The following is a 21,257-nucleotide window of genomic DNA, read 5'->3' as shown; positions in this document are numbered from 1 at the left end:
AAGATTCAACAACTACTCAAAGCATGAACATGGCCTTACAAGGTACTTAACGCAATTTTTTGGAGCAGGTGACAGGTTATCTTTAATCAGAGCTTGTCAGCAGGACTGGATACTCTTTATATTACATGTATACACTGCCATGTCAATGCTGAATCAGTGTGCACAATGGTTCCATTCCTCAACTGGGGGGCTAGAAACACCCCCATGTGTCTTCCTAATTATTAGTACTAGTCAGAGCTAGATTAATCTGAATAGCTGTGAAGGATCAAGGAGGGACAACTACTTTAAGGGCCTGTCACACTAAGCGATATCGCTAGCAATATCGCTATAACTTGTGACGTTATAGCGATATTGCTAGCGATATCGCTGTGTGTGATACTTACCTACGATCCGCTCCCCCGCTGGTTATCGCTGATCGCGCGAGAACGTTCAGGACCGCTTCTCGTCGTCAGCTTCCTGTGGAGAGACGAGCGACGCGTGGACGCGGGCAGGAGGACGTCAGGATCACCTCATCTGACAGGTAAGTAGCGACCCCCGACCCCTGCTATGTCACTGGTGAGATCTGCCTGTGTGACAGCTCACTAGCGACCACTTAGCGATGTACCAGCGATCCTGACCGCGTCATATCGCTGGTCGGGATCGCTGGTACATCGCTAAGTGTGACAGTACCTTTAGCCTCTTGACTGGCAGATTCACCCTGTAGTATGTAAAATTAATTAATCCATGGGGCACCTTCCACTGTTTTTATCTGATATTTGATTTTTTTGTTGTTAATAAAAAAAAAAAAAAAAAAGACGGGACCGTTTTAGGCCGGTTTCACATTAGCGCTTTTTCAGCGCGCGCACGGCCGGGGGTAGCTCCGCCCCCGAGCCGGCTCTCTGCCCGGCGTGTCCGCCCCTTGCTTGTAGCGCCGCCTACTAGCGGACAGCGGCGCCTGCGATCGGCGCACCCTATCTTTAGCATAGGGTGCACAGATCGTGCGCAGGCCGTGCGCTAGTTGCGCTTTGACCTGCGCTGCGCACTTTTGACGGTGCGCCGTGCGCGCCAAAATCAAACTTTTCGGATTTTGGCGCGCACGGCGCACCGTCAAAAGTGCGCAGCGCAGGTCAAAGCGCAACTAGCGCACGGCCTGCGCACCCTATGCTAAAGATAGGGTGCGCCGATCGCAGGCGCCGCTGTCCGCTAGTAGGCGGCGCTACAAGCAAGGGGCGGGCACGCCGGGCAGAGAGCCGGCTCGAGGGCGGAGCTACCCCCGGCCGTGCGCGCGCTGAAAAAGCGCTAATGTGAAACCGGCCTTACATGGCTGCAAAAGCAGATATAATCATGAGTGATAACCAGTCTGACCAGCATGCTAACCAGTGGATGGCCCTTCAGGAGTTTGGTAGAGCTTGGACTAACAAGAATAGCAAGTCAGATGACAATTTTATGTAGAATTTTCACTTTTGCTCCCATGCAAAACACAGTGGTGGAGATTCCTTAACCCAAGGGCATACAAAAAAACCCCCAAAAAACGGCCTTATATGCATTCCACCACATTTTTCAGGCATCACTTCAAGGATGTGGCTTAAAATCTGATAGTGTGTGCCAAAATTTTGTACAAAATATTGATACTAGGTAAGAAAAGAAATCGTTGGTGTAAAGTTATCTAACAGTGATGAGCGTACGTTCTTGGATAACATGTTATCCGAGTATCTCGGGGCGTGTTCGCCTATTATGTTCGAGTCCCTGCGGCTGCATGATTTGCAGCTGTTAGGCAATCCCTGCATGTGTTGCAGCTGTTAACAGCTGCAAAACATGCAGCCGCAGGGACTCGAACATAATAGCTGAGCACGCCCGAGATACTCGGATAACGTTATCCAAGAACGTACGCTCATCACTATTAGATAGCAATGTCTAAAGATGCACCAAATAAATAAACCAGCATGAGCCAGAGATACATTAGGAACAACTTAATATTGTGTAGAATCTAAACTAAGCTTACGTAGTGTAGGCCCTTTTACATTTAGCGATGCACCAGCGATCCGACCAGCGATACGACCCGGTCAGGATCGCTGGTGCATCGCTAAATGATCGCTAGTGAGCTTTCATACAGAAAGATCTCACAGCGATGCAGCAGCGATGCAGCGGACGATACTCACCTTTCACACACAGCGATCCTGACATCCTCCCGCCCGCGTCCACGCGTCGCTCGTCGTCACAGCAGGAAGCACCCGACGAGAAATGGAGCTGGACATTCTCGCGCGATCAGCGACGGACAGCGGGGGAGCCGGTCGGAGGTAAGTATCACACATAGCGATGTCGCTAGCGATATCGCTATGTGTAAAACCCCCTTAAAAGATCACTGTAGCAAATATTCCCCCCACGTATAAGTTTTACATGGAGTATTCTTTTAATGACCTCTGCCAATAGAATTTGGATCAAGCAAACTGGAAGACCACAGCTATTACATTTATACTTTTATTCATCTTTATACATATGGAACATCCCTCTTTATATACACATCAGCATTTATACATTTTTTTTTTGTTTGATTTTCTTTACATTTTTCAGGATTTTAGAAGGGCGTTTGGTTATATTGTCACACAGCATATTATTCATACATAGCAAAAGAACAGAAAATGATAGCAAGACAATAGATAAAAGTGTTAAAGATAGAAAAAAAATCCTAACATCACTTATAACAGGACAGGCAAGTCAAGAGGTTAGAACCTGAAGAAAACCATAAGCAATTTGCCCCTAGAAAGGTTTGTCTTGTCAGTTTTACCACATAAAATCAGCCTAATAACCTAAAAGAACAAGATACAAACGTGTTGGCGTCCGACGTGCCCCTCATTATGTACTGCAGAACTACGCCTGAGTCAAGTTGGATGGAAATCATACACATTTTGTGACTCGGTTATGGCCTCGTTCACACAAGTGACTGGCATGACTAAAACTGGGCCTCATTTAAAAGAAAAACTGGCTGTTGCCCACAGCAACCAATCAAAGCTCAGATTTTTTTTTTTTTTTTAAACCAGTGTTAAAATGAAAGCGGCAGTGATTAGTTCCTATGGGCGACATAGGCCGGTTCTTTCAGACAACTGTGTTTTAGCTATGACATGGACGTCCAACTAAAGGCTAGAGGACGAAAAACAATATGCATTAGTTATGCCTATCGTACGGATACTACTCTATGGAAAGTGTGAACAGGACTGTCCAAATATCAGAAACGATATTACGCTCCTGTACCTTCCACATTATCCTGCATGATTACGGAGTTACTTGCAGAAGGCTGCAGCCTTTTATACCAAACCTAAGTTGGCCTACAGCGAGACCTCATTCTGGCAGCAATATGTTCATACCTAGGAATAACCCGAGAGAAATTGGTCTACAACTTCTTTCAGATTTTTCTGAACCAAGAGGAGTTCCAGTTTAAAACAGGAAAAAGAAAGAGCCAACTCACTGACTATTTGAAACATGTATGTTAAAAATGGCGAAAAGAACAAATGGTGGCCACTTGTCAAGTCAACAAGACACAGACACATGCTGGGGGTTCCTTGTTGCACAAAACATGTTGAGAATATATGTGTCACTTAAAATCTTGTTCTACTTGTGTCCCCCAGCCTAGTGATGAATGAGAAGTATCAATGATATGGAAGCATTAGCACATGCAGTGTATAGTGTCCTGGAAGAAGGAATGGGAGACCGAGTGCATAGGGTGGGTGAAGATCTGCACACAGGTAGATGTGGAATGTCCGTGTAACAATACTGGAGAGAGAATATGTAGATGTGATTGCGTCAGCGTGAAGACACGGTGTTCGAACGTTACAGTCAGTGTGCACCATATTACTATATGTGTATATGAACATGGCCGAGTGCACACTATCAGCCTTATTCATTAACCAAAGGTTTCCTGTGAGGCGTACACCATATACAAGAAGCCGTCTTCATCTTTCTCCTGTTCATATATATCCAAGATGGCAGTGGATACACTAACCATGCTCCTCTGGTTCACCAGCAGAAAGAAGGCTTGTGTCGGGTTCAGCTGTAGTCGGCGCCTACAGAAGAAAAACAAGATATTAAATTAGCTATAACTAAATGATCTAAATGAGTGCAAAAAAATCATTTACACCATCTATTTATTATAATTGCCTTGTAATGTTTTCATTTCCTGTTCTGTCCAGATATCACCGTATCCCAGAGTTCACCGACCACCATATGGGGACACCCAAGTGATGGGTGTCTCAATATGGAAACTGCTGGTACCAACCTATTGCGCGGTACCACCAGCGGAACACCGTCGCACCACACACACACTCTCTATACGCTGTAGGCACCACTCACACACATACGCAGCCTCTTGCGCGGTACCACCAGTGGAACGCCTGCGCGAATTGAATCATTCGTCTGATCCCGGCAGCAGATGTGCAACGTGTCTACAGGCAGAGGAAGCCGGTCACATTAAAGGGGTTTTCCCACGAACAAAAGTTAATTTTAAAATTGTCTGTGTCTGACCGTGTACGGCGCATACCACATCTCCTGGGCAGGGGAAGAAGCAAAAGACAATACTGACATTACAGCAGGAGATCACAGAGGATTCATTTTGTGAGGTAAAATATTTCAGTCTACGTTTTTAAACAATATTTTACCTCACAAAATGTATGCTCTGTGATCTCCTGCTGTAATGGCAGTATTGTCTTTTGCTTCCTCCCCTGCCCAGGAGCTGTGGTATGTTCTGTACACGGTCAGACACAGGGGTGAGAGAGACAGAGCACAGAGGGAAAACAGCTCAAACAAGACAGCACATGAGGGGAGAACACAGCACAGGAAAGAGAGAGACAGCAGACAAGGGGGATAGCACATGGGGTAGACAGGTCAAAGAAGAGAGCACAGACAGGAGAAGTCAGCACATTGGGAAAGAGAGCGTGGATATGTGGGTGAGCACATGGGGGGGGGGGAATTCTCAACGCTGCAAAGCCTGCCCCATCGTGACATTACCGCCCTCCCAATAAGATAGCATCAGGCCTCCATCTAGTATATTGTATATCCTTGTAGAGCAAAGGAGCAGGTGAGAAAAGCCAACAATTAACTGGTGCGCTGACAAGTCCAGATCCATTTTCTATACATTTCTGGGATAGAAATGAATGAGCCTTGCAGAAATCCATGCCATGGTGCAAAAACAAACCACATTCTCATGCATGAAACATGAAAAAAACAGGAGGAGTCCAAATAAGACTGCAAGATGCAACTGTAAGGCTGCTCTATTCCGGGGGCCTGCTGAGCATGGCAGGGGACCCCTCCAGTGAAAAGCATGGAGGCAGATTATAAAACAGGTTTATTGCTATTGTATCATATTTAGCTGGTGGTAATATCTTTTCCAGTAATATATTATACATCTTTTCACTGCTTGTATGTTTTTTTTTGTATTGTTGTGTCTATTTGCTATCATTTCAGCCATTGTGTGTGCAGCCATTTATTCTTACATCTTCAAGGTCAAACCTGGCTACACACATAAAAGTGCAGTCAGCTGATAGTCATTATCTGAATGATCACAAGACTGACTATTAAATATATGTAGATCACTGCATATAGCAGAAATCAGTTTTTGAAGCCCAATGACAAGCATGGGGGGCCCTAAGCTGACCCCCAAAGGTTGTGACAATCCATCGGTGACCCGCGATGACATCACGGACGTACAGATGGGCGGAGGTCATGATGTTCGGGCACGTCGGTGAGTGATAAATGCCTGTGGCATTTAACAAATTAAAAATCGCGGTCAGAACTCTGCTCCACATGCGATTATTAGCGGCAGGTCGTGGCTTTAACACTCAGCCATCACCTGCTGAGTATGGGGCAGGCTCGCTAAGTGAGCTCGCGTATATATGGTGGATGTCATGAAGGGGTTAAAGTAATTTTTTTAAAACAGTGTTTTGCAGCCTGTGTCGTGGGGAAAAAAAATTAAAAAAAAAAAAATGCCACAGGAATAGTGGATTTTCCATTGAAATGAGTGGGAAGAGTAGTGATCTTTGATGAGGATTGTGGAGCAGATCTGCTAACAAATACTATAAAAAATTTTGTGCGAACCGAAAGTTCAAAGTCTAGATTTCAATTCTTTTATCTCACTGTGGCGAGACCATGCGTACTTTGATTAACAGAACTGTAGACCTATCTTTTTAGCTTGACCCCTAAAGAAAGCGGAACAATGAATTTTTTTTTTTTTTTTAAACAAAAGCAGGTAAGCATGCCTATGTAAAATGTAGATGCAGTATTTTTAACCCCTTCACCTCCCCCAAGTCTGTTTTCACCTTTATGACCAGGCCCAATTTTACAATTCTGACCTGTGACATATTGTACTTCATGATAGTGGTAAAATGTGTTTGTTATGATTTGTTTTTATTCGTGAAAAAAGTCAAAAATTTCGCGAAAATTTAGCATTTTTCAAACTTTTAATATTTATACCCTTAAACCAGAGTTTTGTCACACAAAATAGTTAATAAATGTCAATTACACCATATATACTTTACATCAGCACAATTTTTGAACCATATTTTTTTTGGAAGTTAGAAGGGTTAAAAGTTGACCAGCAATTTCTCAATTTTCCAACAAAATTTACAAAACCATTTTTTTAAGGACCAGCTCACATTTGAAGTGATTTTGAAGGGTCTAGATGACAGAAAATACCCAAAAAGTTACAACATTCTAAATACTGCACATGTCAAAATACTCAAAACCACATTCAAGAAATTAACCCTCCAGGTGCTTCACAGTAATTAATGGAATGTGTACGGAAAAAACTAACATTTAACTCACAAAATTTTTACTTTAGACCCATTTTTTTATTTTCACAAGGGTAGCAGGAGAAAATGGACCCCAAATATTGTTGTGCAATTTCTCCTGAGTACGCAGATACACCATATGTGGGGCAAAACTACTGTTTGGGTGCATGGCAGGTCTCAGAAGTGAAGCATCATTTGACTTTTTGAACACAAAATTGGCTGGAATCATGAGAGGACGCAATATCGGGTTTGGAGAGCCCTTAATGTGCCTAAACAGTGGAAATCCTACACAAGTGATGCCATTTTGGAAATTAGACCCCTCAAGAAATGTATCTAGATGTGTGATGAGAACCTTGAACCCTCATGGGTGCTTCACAGAGGTTTATAACGTAGAACTGTGAAAATAAAAAATAATAAAATGTAAAAAATAACATTTTTCCCACAAAAATGTCCTTTTAGCCCCAAACTTTTTTTATATTCACAAGGGTAACAGGAGAAATTACACCATACAATTTGTTGTGCAATTTCTCCTGAGTATCCCACTATCCAATATGTGGTTGAAAACTACTTTTAAGGCATGGTGCAAAGCTCAGAAGGGACGAGGCGCCATATTGGATTTCAGGATTTTCTGGAATGGTTTGAAGGTGCCATGTCACATTGGCAGAGCCCCTGAGGTGCCAGAACAACAGAAGCCCCCCATAGCTGATGTCACTTTACAAACTATACCTCAGAATAAATTCATCTAGGGGTGCAGTGAGCATGTTGACACCACATGTGCCTCCCAGAAATTTATACCATTGGACAGTGAAGAAATAATAATTACATTTTTACCTCTGAAATGTTGTATTAGCCTCAAATTTTTAATTTTCATAGGATGAATAGGAAAATATAGACCTCAGTTTGTTGTACAATTTCTCCTGAGTTTGCCAATACCTTACATGTGATTGGGAACTACTTTTCAGGCACAGTGTAAAACTCAGGAGGGAAGAAGCGCAATAATTTAGTGCAGATTTTACTGTTAATGTTTGATGGGTGCCATGACCCACTGGAAGATGCCGCGCATTTGGGCTGAGTTTAAAACGCTGCTTTCTACATTACAAGCACAGTGGATGGGATATATATAAATCCCATGCCCACGGTGCTTCTATTTACCGCTGCAGAAACTCACCCGCGGTTCGGGTTTATGAGCCGCGGCATGCCAATTTCGGCAGCAGAGACGGTGCATAGTTTCCCCCCCATAGCCAGTCATTAGAGGAGTTAAATCGGCAAAGTTCACTAAGAACATGCGTTATTAGAAGGCAGCGAAAATACGCTGGGTCCAAAAGGCTGCTATTACTGATCGTGGCCACATAGCCTAAAACCTGCAACAAAATGACACATTTTAAAGTTAAAGGAGACATTAATATTTCTATTACCTGATGATCTTCACTAGCTCACTCATGTTCACATGATCCGGGACCAAGAATTTGGTTTTATCCAACACTGGAAGCTGTTTTTCTCCCTTGTATCTCTCGATAATGACCTATATACAGAAGAATCACAGGTCAGATCTTTGATGTATATAATTATTGATAAACTAACAATTTAATACAGAAATACAGAGGTGCCATGCTGTGTAAGAGGACAGGACATGTGTTTATGGCTGAAGTTACCCTAGTGCCTTATTTTTACGGACTGTCCTAGAATTTCTGGATGGTTGGCAACCCCGATAGTGACTACAGCACGAAAGATTGCCATGTGCGAAATCCTGTGAAACACAGGCAATGCCTACCAGACTGCCCGCCAGTGAAAAGCCCCATTCAGATGTCCATTTTTCATATACGTGTTTTATCCATGTTTATGGGTCAAAAAAAAAAAAAAAAAAAAATTGAAACAAATAACACTCAAATGCCATCTGTGTGTCGTCTGAGAGACAACTGTTCCTACTAGGTTACAAGTATTAGAAGGTTAAAAAAAATACTTGACTTCTGTATTGTAGTATATTTTCCCATCCAGACACAAAACAAATTGTCTTTCATTAGTGTGCTGTATCCAATTTTCATCCATTTCTGGTCCATATGTGCGGAGTTTTTTTTTAGGTTTTACTACTTCGCTTTTTTTTTTCCATACAGTCAATGGTGTAAAAGCAAGTCCCAACAATCAAGTACCATACTGCTGTTATTTCTATTCTCCTGCCCTCAAGGAAATAAATATAATTTGTAGGCCCAGAAATGGCGACATTAAAAGAACAAAATTTTCGCCCAGCTACATCAACTGAAAAATATAAAATTGTAAAGCTATAGCTTTTGAACGTTGGTGATTAAAAAAAAAAAACAACAACAAAAAAAAACCAAAAAAAAAAAAAAAAAAAACACTGCGTTGTTGAAGAGTTATCGCAGTCTGTCAGAAACAAAGGACCATGGATAAAACTAGTCAGATGATTTCATAAAGTATACAAGGATAACAGTGCAGGCAGCCATTATTTTAATTAAAGTCATGCTGCCAAAAGAACTCATGAAAACTGATGGATAAAGGCCTTAGTGCATTGAAAAAGTATTCATATCCTGTGTACTTTTCCACATTTTTAAGACTTGACACAGATTCTCAATGGGATTTAGGTCTGCACTGTGACTGGGCCATTCAAAAACGTGAATATGCTTTAATCTACACCACTCTATTGTAGTTCTGTCAGTATGTTTAGGGTTGTTGTCTTGCTGGAAGTTGACTCTATGCCCCTGTCTCAAGTCTTTTGCAGCCTCTAAAAGGTTTTCCTCCAGGATTGCCCTGTATTTAGCTGCATCCATCTTCCCATCAACTTTGAGCAGCTTTCCTGTCCCTGTTGAAGAAAAAGATTCCCACAGCATAATCCTGCCACCACCGTGTTTGACAGTGGGGATGGTGTTCTCATGGTGATGTGCAGTGTTAGTTTTCCAGCACACTTAGCGTTTTGCATTTATCCCAAAAATTCTACATTGGTCTCATTTGACCAAAGCACCTTATTCTACACGCCATGTAAGGAACAAAGGTACAGGGTATGAATGCTTTTTTAAGGCACTGTATATGTACCAATATGAAATATATCTGAAAGTTAAAACATATATATCTCTCTCTCTAATATATATACAGTACAGACCGAAAGTTTGGACACACCTTCTCATTCAAAGAGTTTTCTTTATTTTCATGACTATGAAAATTGTAAATTCACTCTGAAGGCATCAAAGCTATGAATTAACACATGTGGCATTATATAATTAACAAAAAAGTGTGAAACAACTGAAAATATGTCTTATATTCTAGGTTCTTCAAAGTAGCCACCTTTTGCTTTGATTACTGCTTTACACACTCTTGGCATTCTCTTGATGAGCTTCAAGAGATAGTCACCAGAAATGGCCTTCCAACAGTCTTGAAGGAGTTCCCAGAGATGCTTAGCACTTGTTGGCCCTTTTGCCTTCACTCTGCGGTCCAGCTCACCCCAAACCATCTCGATTGGGTTCAGGTCTGGTGACTGTGGTGGCCAGGTCATCTGGCGTAGCACCCCATCACTCTCCTTCTTGGTCAAATAGCCCTTACACATCCTGGAGGTGTGTTTGGGGTCATCGCCCTGTTGAAAAATAAATGATGGTCCAAATAAACGCAAACCGGATGGAATAGCATGCCGTTGCAAGATGCTGTGGTAGCCATGCTTGTTCAGTATGCCTTCAATATTGAATAAATCCCCAACAGTGTCACCAGCAAAGCACCCCCACACCATCACACCTCCTCCTCCATGCTTCACGGTGGGAACCAGGCATGTAGAGTCCATCCGTTCACCTTTTCTGCGTCGCACAAAGACACGGTGGTTGGAACCAAAGATCTCAAATTTGGACTCCTCAGACTAAAGCACAGATTTCCACTGGTCTAATGTCCATTCCTTGTGTTCTTTAGCCCAAACAAGTCTCTTCTGCTTGTTGCCTTTCCTTAGCAGTGGTTTCCTAGCAGCTATTTTACCATGAAGCCCTGCTGCACAAAGTCTCCTCTTAACAGTTGTTGTAGAGCTGTGTCTGCCGCTAGAACTCTGTGTGGCATTGACCTGGTCTCTAATCTGAGCTGCTGTTAACTTGCGATTTCTGAGGCTGGTGACACGGATGAACTTATCCTCCGCAGCAGAGGTGACTCTTGGTCTTCCTTTCCTGGTGCGGCCCTCATGTGAGCAGTTTCTTTGTAGATCTTGATGGTTTTTGCCACTGCACTAGGGGACACTTTCAAAGTTTTCCCAATTTTCCAGACTGACTGACCTTCACTTCTTAAGGTAATGATGGCCACTCGTTTTTCTTTAATTAGCTGCTTTTTTCTTGCCATAATACAAATTCTAACAGTCTATTCAGTAGTCTATCAGCTGTGTATCCATCAGACTTCTGCACAACACAACTGATGGTCCCAACCCCATTTATAAGGCAAGAAATCCCACTTATTAAACCCGACAGAGCACACCTGTGAAGTGAAAACCATTTCCGGTAGCTACCTTTTGAAGCTCTTCAAGAGAATGCCAAGAGTGTGCAAAGCAGTAATCAAAGCAAAAGGTGACTACTTTGAAGAACCTAGAATATAAGACGTATTTTCAGTTGTTTCACACTTTTTTGTTAATTATATAATTCCACATGTGTAATTCATAGTTTTGATGCCTTCAGAGTGAATCTACAATTTTCGTAGTCATGAAAATAATGAATACTCTATGAATGAGGTGTGTCCAAACTTTTGGTCTGTACTGTACATGCACAGTTCAAACTAGAAGTTTACATACACTATATAAAAAGACACATATACATGTTTTTCTCAATATCTGACATTAAATAAGAATAAACCTTTCCCGTTTTAAGTCAATTAGGATTACCATAATTATTAATATTTGCCAAATGCCAGAATAATGAGAGAGAGAGAGAGAGAGAGAACGTTTTAAGGCATTTTTATTACTTACTGCAAAGTCAAAAGTTTACATACACTAAGATTAGTGTCATGATCCCAGTGCAGGTTTTGACCTGCACGTCAGGGGTTAATGTCTTGAGCCAGTGCAGGCTTTGACCTGCACGCCTGGGGTTAATTATTGTGGCCTCTCTTTGGTTCAAGGAGAGCTTCTTATAGCCCTGGGAAACTCCAATCCCCGTCAGTTATACTTTTGCCTTTGGCCGAGTGTGGTGACCCCTGTGTGCCTGTGCCTTCTGATTGTCTTCTAGCTTGGTTATATGGTTCTGACCCGGTTCTGTCCCCTGTTGTGAGTTTGCCTCTTGATTCTGTACTGTGTATCTGTTTCTCTGGTTTCTGACTCATTGCCTATGTCCTGACTAGTCTCTGATTGCCCCTCTTGTACTGTGCTGCTATCTCCGTGTATGACCCATTGCTTACGTTCTGACTAGAGTTGAGCGACTTTGGTCGGATCGGGTTTCGTGAAACCCGAATGAAACAAAATAAGTTTCAGATGAAACTCGTCCGACTAGAGCAAAACAAAGTCGGAGTTTCGTCCGAAACCCGACCCCAATGCAAGTCAATGGGAAATAAAAGTCGGACGAAACTCCGACTTTGTTTTGCTCTAGTCGGACGAGTTTCATCTGAAACTTATTTTGTTTCATTCGGGTTTCACGAAACCCGATCCGACCAAAGTCGCTCAACTCTAGTTCTGACTACTCTCTGCTTGTCCCTTTGGTACCGCGCCGCCCTCTCCGTGTATGACCCCCGTTTGTCTGACCTGAGAATCCCTGTAGTAGAATCCTGCATTCATCTCCAGCAGGACGCTAAGCCCCGTCCCCTGCAGTCACATGATCGTAGGTCCTTCACTGCTTGCTACCTTCAGCGTCCCAGGTCCTGTCTGCCTGAGTTTTCCCTGCTGTATCTGACCCCGGGCCCTCCCGCAGTGTGGGTAAGTCACCCTGTTCAGTCGTGGCAGTTCGCCGGCGCTGACAGGACCCTGACAATTAGTATGCCTTTAAACAATTCTGGACTGCCCATATGATCATGTCATGTGTTTGAAAGCTTCTGTTTTTTAGCAATATCCGAGTTAGAGACACACCTGTGGATGTATTTTAATGCACACCTGAAACACACTGCTTCTTTGTGTAGCATCATGGAAAAGTCTAAAGAAATCAGTCAAGATATCAGGAAGAGAATTGGGGTCTTGTACAAGTCTGGCTCATCCCTGGGTACAATTTCAAGATACCTCAAGGTGCCTCGTTCATCTGTACAATTATACGCAAGTACAAACAAGATGGGAATGCCCAGCCATCATACTGCTCAGGAAGGAGATGGGTTCTGTGTTCCAGAGACGAACGTGCTTTGGTCCGACAAGTGCATATCAACCCAAGGACAAAAGCAAAAGACCTTGTGAAGATGATGGTGGAAGCTGATAAGATTTTGTCAATATCCACAGTGAAACGAGTACTGTATCAGCATGGGCTGAAATGCCATTCTGCCAGGAAGAAGCCATCACTCCAAAAGATACACAAAAAAGCCAGATTAATGTTTGCAGATGCACACAGGAACAAAGCCCTTAATTTTTGGAGACATGTCCTGTTTGCAGATGAAACTAAAAATTGAACGATTTGGGCATAACAACCATCATTATGTTTGGCGGGAAAAGGGAGATGCCTAGCAGTCTAAGAACACCATCCCAACTGTGAAACACGGGGGTGGCAGCATCATGTTTTGAGGTTCTTTTGCTGCAGGAGGGACTGGTGCACTTCACAAAATAGATGGCATCATGAGAAAAGAAAAGTATGTGGTGAAGCAACATCTCAAGACATCAGCCAGGAAGGTAAAGCTTGGGCGGAAATGAATCTTCCAAATGGATAATGACCCGAAGCATACTGCCAAAATGATAAAGTGGCTTAAGGATAACAAAGTCAATGTTTTGGAGTGGCCATCACAAAGCCCTGATCTCAATCCTAAACATTTATGGGCAAAGCTGAAAAGGCAGGGGAGAGGAAGGCGACCTACAAACCTGGATCAGTTACACCAGTTTTGTCAGGAGGAATGGGCCCAAATTCCAACCAACTATTGTGAGAAGCTTGTGGAAGGATATCCTAAACGTTTGACCCAAGTCATTCAGTTTAAGGGCAATGGTACCAAATACTAATGAAATGTATGCAAACTTTTGACTTTGCAGTAAGTAATAAAAATGCCTTAAAACATTATCCCTCATTATTCTGGCATTTGGCAAATATTAATAATTATGGTAATCCTATCTGACCTAAAACAGAAAAAGTTTATTCTGATTTCATGTCAGACATTGAGAAAAACATTCATATATGTCTTTTTATATAGTGTATGTAAACTTCAGGTTTCAACTGTATACATTAACTCTGGACCTGTCTTCCATAGACCACATTTGGGACATTATAGAAGCATATCTTGATTATTGACATGGGTGATTTGCATACTTGCAGTCACTTGCTGACTAGCTTCTTATCTGCTGACAGACACAAATGAGAAGCTAGTCGTCACGATACTGCAAATATGCAAATTGCATACTAGCATTCACATGATAACGCAGAACTGAATCCTAACAGCGCGTTAAGTACAAACTGTTAGAATTCAGCAAGCTAAGGTGCTTGCCAAAAATTTGCACTGGGATGGACAGCACCTTTAAAGGGAATCTGTCACCGGAAGTTGGCGGCCTATGTAAATGGCCTGTGTCTGGTCCGATAGGTGGTGTTTCTTCTTTTTTTCTTCACCTCATCCATGGCCCCCATCCGCGATCTTTTCCGGAATTCTAGTAGTTCTACTCCATAGTTCGCGCGGGCGCAAAGCAATCTTGCTTCGCGCACGCGCAGTACGCTTTGCCCAACTTCGGGCAAAGCCGAAAATCATTACTGTGCATGCGCCGGTACACTATGTCCTGAAACACAGCGAAATACTTCTGGGTCATAGTGTACCGGCGCATGCGCAGTAATGATTTTCGGCTTTGCCCGCAGTTGGGCAAAGCATACTGCGAGTGCGCAAAGCAACATTGATTTGCGCAAGCGGGAACTATGGAGTGCAACTACTAGAATTCCGAAAAAGATCGCGGACGGAGGCCACGAATGGGGTGGAGAAAAAAAGAAGAAACATCGCCCATCGGACCGGACACAGACTATTTACATAGGCCGCCAACTTCCGGTGACAGATTTCCTTTAAGACACCATCATTTCCATGAAGCCATCATTTAATAGCTCAAGAATTCTCAATGCTCTGTTAATAGGGTCACTAATGTAGGACACTCACTGGGATTTTATTAGGATGTTGCTCACGGATCTGACGAACCTCAGCACATCTTTCAGCTGTAAACGATAAACACAAAGAAAATTATTGTGCCAGAGACAGAAACATCAGTTACAAACCAATTAGAAAGTAATAGTCAGACTATAGGTGTAAAATGGGGTCTTGCTTTCCATCCTTATAACTACCTGGTGGTGCAACATGTGGCCCCATCATATCAATGAGGCCAACTATAGGTTTGATCTGGGAAGTCACCTCAGCTAAAATAAAAACAATGGTCATGGTGCAGAGCTGCTACACCAGATGCAAACTGTAGACAGGTGTGGAGATACTTTATCTTGGGAGAAAACAGCCATGTTTTTCAAAGGTGTTGTAATATTATGTTGCAGGATTAAAACTGCTGATGTACTTCCTTTACTGTAAGTAGAGAAAAAACTCCAGTGAAGCTGTGTAGGGTAATGTCTAAGCTCATTTTGCTGAGCAACATTACATGTTATATATCATCAAGTTTTCAAAAAAGAAACTTTGTGTTTGGTTGTCTAGATGAGCAAGTAACCATATGTTCAGCCTAAGGCAGATCAGATGTCCTTCTAAAATCTCCAGCTAAACCCATAGTGTATCAGGTTACTCTATGATAGCCAACAGGCCTTAAACTGAAGTAGACTTCAGTGGAGTGGAGAAATGCACCTAGGACGGAGTAATCCTATTGCTGCTTATACATTAAATGGTTGTATACGCGGGACTATAGAACAGGAGAAGGACTTGGGTATTCTGGTTACAAGAAAGCTGAGCAGCGGTACTCAATGTCAGGCAGCAGCCGCAAAAGCAAACAAGATTTTATGGTGTATAAAGAGAGATAAAATCCTTCTAACACAATGTATTATTACCCCTTTATCAATCACTGGTGAGGCCACATCTAGAATATGGCATCCAGTTTTGGGCTCCACATTGAAGAAAGGATATTCAGAAATTAGAGTTGGTTCAAAGGCGGGCAACTAGACTACAAGTGATGGAAGGCCTCTCATATGATGAGAGGTTGGAAAAGTTGGGCTTGTTTAGCTTAGAAAAAAAGATGCCTTACAAAGGACTGGCACATGACTTATTCCTTCCAAGGACCATACTAAGGACCAGGGGGCACTCATTACGGGTGGAAGAAAGGCGATTCCGGCAGCTAAATAGGAAAGGGTTCTTTACCGTTAGAGCAGTCAGACTGTGGAATGTCGGCCGCAAGAGGTAGTAATGGCTGACACTATAACAGCTTTTAAAAAGGGCCGATTTCTTCAGTACACAAAACATTGATGGTTATAGGTAATTTAGTGACAAAATGCACAATTTGTGGAGAAAGGCTGCATTTGATGGACCTAGGTCTTTTTTCAACCTATGTAACCTGATGGATAGGATTCCTGTCCCAGCTAAAGGTGGGAACACGCCATTTAACTGACTGAGCTTTATAGCACCCTAATCTGGAATCCTAGGGGCTATTTAACAGCCACAAGTGTCAGGTGACAGAGGCAAAAACCAACATGGCTTTCATTATAGTTCTCAAAGGGGATGTCCCCCAGCTTTCCCACACTCCCAAAAAGATAATTTTACTCATATCATTACACAGCTAGTTACCATTTACTGTTCAGGACTAGAAAAGTTGAGCGAAATTCTCTGTGAGAACTATAATGGCGGCCATATTGGATGTCACTCAGGTCCTGGCTGAATAACATTTCCACGGACTTGACAGCAGTAAACAATATGACGTGATCTAGAATTTCTCTTCAAGGAAAAACATTACTCTCCTGCTCGACACTAAATATTAGTCATGGGAGTTTTATAGAAGCTAACAGAGATGGAAGAGTTCATGTTTCAACACAAGCCAGAAAATAGATGAAAATAGCCGCGTGTGGAGGAAGGGAGCAGGGCGTCATGTTCAGCCTGAGGAAGGATATGCTCTGGATGGCTGCCACAATCTTCTGTGTCTAAATCAGGTGTAAACAGTACACTGCAGTAAGGACACAGCGCCATGTACAGCCACAAGTTTAGGAAAGTGTTACAGGGTTAAATAAACAAAAAGCAAACTCAAACTGGAAACGGGGGCAAACACTCGATTATGGGGGTCCCTTGCGGAACAGATATCAGGAGGAATGGAAAGTCATCTTCTCTGGTAGGTGGTGTTTAGTGTGGTTATTTGACAGGTCCTGTTTCTGGATGGGGGGTCTCTGGTGGGCACTGTTCACAGAGGGGAGAGCTCTCAGGTGGACTTGATTCCCATGGGATGACATTTATAGAGTAGATGGTCTCGGTTGGACCCTATTCACAGGAGAGCGCTCAATGGCGGACCCTGCTTACAGTGGTATGGCATTGTTTACACTGTAGAGCGTCTCTGGTGGCCTGGTTTACAGGGGGGTTCTCTGTCAGACTGTATAATGGAGGAGCGTTCTCTAGCGGACTCTGTTTATGGGGTGGTGCTCACTGGCAGGCCATGTTTACAGGGGGGTATTGTTTACACTGTAGAGGGTCTCTAGTGGACTTTCCTTACAGAGGTAGGGTTCTCTGACAGACCTTGTTTACAGGGGAAGGGAGGGTGCTCTCTGGCCAACTCTGTTTACAGGGGGAGGCCATAGTGTACACTGTAGAGGGTCTCTGGTGGGCCTTGTTTACAGGCGAGAGCTCTCTCTGGCAGAACCCGTTTACAGGGGGAGAGTGCTCTCCGGTAGGCCCCGTTTACAGGGGGAGAGCGCTCTCCGGCAGGCCCCGTTTACAGGGGGCCTATTCTGTTTACAGGAGGGAGGGAGTGCATTGTTTACACTGTAGAGGGTCTCTGGTGGGCCTTGTTTACAGGGGAGAGCTCTCTCTGGCAGAACCCGTTTACAGGGGGAGAGTGCTCTCCGGTAGGCCCCGTTTACAGGGGGAGAGCGCTCTCCGGCAGGCCCCGTTTACAGGGGGCCTATTCTGTTTACAGGAGGGAGGGAGTGCATTGTTTACACTGTAGAGGGTCTCTGGTGGGCCTTGTTTACAGGGGAGAGCTCTCTCTGGCAGAACCCGTTTACAGGGGGAGAGTGCTCTCCGGTAGGCCCCGTTTACAGGGGGAGAGCGCTCTCCGGCAGGCCCCGTTTACAGGGGGAGAGCGCTCTCCGGCAGGCCCCGTTTACAGGGGGAGAGCGCTCTCCGGCAGGCCCCGTTTACAGGGGGCCTATTCTGTTTACAGGAGGGAGAGAGTGCATTGTTTACACTGTAGAGGGTCTCTGGTGGTCCTTGGTTACAGGAGGTGCTGGTGAACGCTGTTTACTTGTGGAGAGGCTCTTTTGCTCTCTTGTTTACAGTGGGGAGGACTCTCTGGAGGGGACAACCTTCCCCTCTCTTCTTTCCCACAAACACCATGTGATATTTCCATCAGATACAAATGTACATATTCTGTGGATAATTAACCAGGGCAAAGTCTGAAAGACTAAGGAAATGCAGATTATTCGAAAATAAAGCTTAGTCTGATGTTTTTAAGAAATGGGAGAAGCTGGTGCCCATTATTATGGCTCATTATGATGGAGAACATACTACGGTGCAGTCACCTAGGAGGAAGGGGTGAATATAAAATATACATTGTGATGCTGTGATCAACAGATTCCATCCTTGATTAATCACAGGAAACACAACTGGTAAAGAAATGTGAGCAACAAAGGAATAAACAGCACGTGACAACAGAGGCAGCACCTGCTATTAACCTTACAACAGCGGCAGCACCTGCTATTAACCTTCACCTGACAGGTGCAAACTCTCAGACCCTGAGTACATGAATTACACCTCTAATGACCATACAGATTAACCCCTCATGTGCCAGTAGATCTATTGATCCATGTGCACAACAAAGCCCGATAGTTGCTGATTATAGGACGATCACAGGAAAACGCAAAATAAAATCTCAATATAATATATACTCTAGGGATTCAGTGGTAAAATTCCAAATGAACCAGATTATCTGGACTATTGGATGCTTACATTTGTACTGGTGTCATGATTTTTTGGGGGTTGTTAAGAGAGAGACAAAAGATATTTTTAAAAAATCACCAAAGTCAACTAATAAAAATCCCCTCCAGTAGTAAGAGGGCTGTAAATGTTGGGCTGTACATGGTCAAAACCTTCCTATACACTGACCTTACCGATTTCAGGCAGTCGCCGTCCATCAGCCACCACTCTCCTGGGAATCCTACATAATCCTTAGTGACATCATAAAACGTGAATGAAATGACATCACAGTGGGCATCGAGTGGAAGAAACTTGAAATCAGACTTGTGGAGGCAGGTCCAGTTCTGGAGGCTGGCAGCCATCTTGCCCTTTGTGCCATTGGGCACTGGCAGCCCTGGCGCTGATCGACAGACTTGCACAGACACATGGTCGGGTTGTGCCAGCCACCGGCAATGGCGTCCGTCGCCAAGCAACTGTCTACTTATTAGCGATCGCCATCACCAAGCCGCGATAAATGTGATGGACTTTCTGGAGAATAAAGAGCGGGGCCTGGTTTTGTTTCAGTTGCCCTTTAATTATCTTTTCAGGGAAGCCAAAATCAGAGGCCAGGAGGCAGAATTATTTGGGGGGTTTTCTAAAACATGGACTTATTTTGGGGACGACGCAGTGACGATTCGCCATCGGTGGTAACTTATCAGATGTGACTCTGCGATCGCCAAAAAACTTCGAGCGATCGCCTCCGATCTGGACGGGCAGATGTTTAGAAGGACTGCGGTAATAAACGGAGAGCGGCAGATCAGTAACAAGCTGAGATCTGCAGAAAGTAAACACATCACAATGGAAATAACGCACTCACCAAAGCTCCTCCTGTGTTTAAAAGGCCGCTCTGACGGCATCCTGGGCTCTGCTCGACCCGACTCCAATCAAGTGCCGCCTGGCTGCTCAGATCTGGTCGCCCGGCTGCTGCTCCGCTCTCTGCCCGGTAACTGCCCTCCCGAGTGCACCCCAAGCGCCTGCTAGTGCCGGTGCCCGAGCCTCTGAGCGCACTCCCGGGCTGAGACACTGGAACAAATGTTATGACGTCATCAAAGGGGAGGCTTCAAAACGTGGAGCGCCATCTTGTGGTAAGACGGGTACATCGCTGTTGTTGTTCGCTCTTGCGAACGTAAACACATCATGTGAGTCGTACGTAGATATTATCTGCACCGGGCGGCCGAGCATTGGGTCTGAGGTCAGAATAACGTGTGAATACAGGCTGTACAGTGAAAGGTGTTATGTATGTAGCGTCCTATATGAGCTCCACTACCATATATCATAAGTTTTAGCCAGAAGCCTCGTTAGCGCAGTAGGTAGCGCGTCAGTCTCATAATCTGAAGGTCGTGAGTTCGATCCTCACACGGGGCAATGACATTTTTTTTTTCTTCTAATTTTGTGTCCCACAAATACTGGCCATATCATAAATTATATTATAAGATTATATCTATACAAAATTTAGAAAAGAATGTGCAATTCATTGGCCCATGTGCAACATTTCAGTCCCAAGTGTGGACCTTTCTCAAGCCTATAGAAAGTATATTCCTGTTGGTTGGTGAATATTGTTGTTTTGTTATTATTTTCATACAACTCCAGTACCCTGTGGTATGTATCTTAAAGTTGTGGACAGTCCCTTTATTCACCTTTGGAGCCGGCGCCGTTCCGGAGTGTTGTGCTGGCTCTCCCGGGGCTCTCGTGACATTGTTATGTCATGCTATCACTGCTGGCAATCAGAGCTCGCCTCACTTCACATACGAATCAGACATTGAGATGTCAGAGCTGCGGCTGACCGCTCACCTCCTCTTGATGTCTGCTACGTCTGAAGGTTGGGAGCGTGAAGCCAGCTCCTGATTGGTTGCAGGATTCATGTGATATTACAATGTTATGTGATCCCCGGGAAAGAGAATGCCGATATCGCTGGAACGGTGCCGGCACCAAAGGCAAGTATTAGGGCTCACACTCAAATGCAAGTCTCGCATGTCAATACCCAGCACTGCCGCCGGCACTCGGATCGGAGCGTTCAGCTGCATAGAAATACATACAGCTGCACACTCCGCTCCGATCCGAGTGCCGGCGACAGTGCCGGGTATTGATGTGCAAGACTCGTCCAAATATGTGAGTATGAGCCCTTAGTGTTGTTGTTTTACTAGGGCAAACATGCTGACTGACACGGGGATATCCGGGTAGTGGGCAACCCCTGTAATATACTTTAAAATACATTCTTAAGGGGACTGAAGTTGTGTGAAAGTAAAAAAATAACAATATTCACCAACCAACTGAACTGGCCCCACTCCTCTGTAGAGATATGTGAACCCGAAC

The 21,257-nt window shown here is 43.9% G+C and overlaps 1 protein-coding gene and 1 non-coding gene across 2 annotated transcripts; one reads left to right on the top strand and one right to left on the bottom strand.

Moving 5' to 3' along the window:
• Positions 1 to 2,443: 2,443 nt before the first annotated feature.
• Positions 2,444 to 19,994, bottom strand: MAP1LC3A (microtubule associated protein 1 light chain 3 alpha). The gene is made up of 4 exons (XM_073555411.1): positions 19,762 to 19,994; positions 14,964 to 15,019; positions 8,171 to 8,277; positions 2,444 to 4,037 (listed from the first exon to the last, which is right to left on the bottom strand). Exons 1-4 carry the CDS (start codon positions 19,799 to 19,801, stop codon positions 3,878 to 3,880), a joined length of 363 nt encoding a protein of 120 aa, XP_073411512.1. The 5' UTR covers positions 19,802 to 19,994; the 3' UTR covers positions 2,444 to 3,877.
• A 242-nt stretch (positions 19,995 to 20,236) lies between these two features.
• Positions 20,237 to 20,309, top strand: TRNAM-CAU (transfer RNA methionine (anticodon CAU)). The gene has a single exon. It is a non-coding gene; the product is annotated as a tRNA-Met (tRNA).
• Positions 20,310 to 21,257: the final 948 nt, after the last annotated feature.

The sequence above is a fragment of the Dendrobates tinctorius genome, unplaced genomic scaffold (assembly GCF_039654945.1).
Source record: "Dendrobates tinctorius isolate UK_male_01 unplaced genomic scaffold, ASM3965494v1 ptg000223l, whole genome shotgun sequence".
NCBI lineage: Eukaryota > Metazoa > Chordata > Amphibia > Anura > Dendrobatidae > Dendrobates > Dendrobates tinctorius.
Note: the sequence above shows the minus strand (reverse complement) of the source record. Positions and strands in the feature narration are given on the sequence as shown.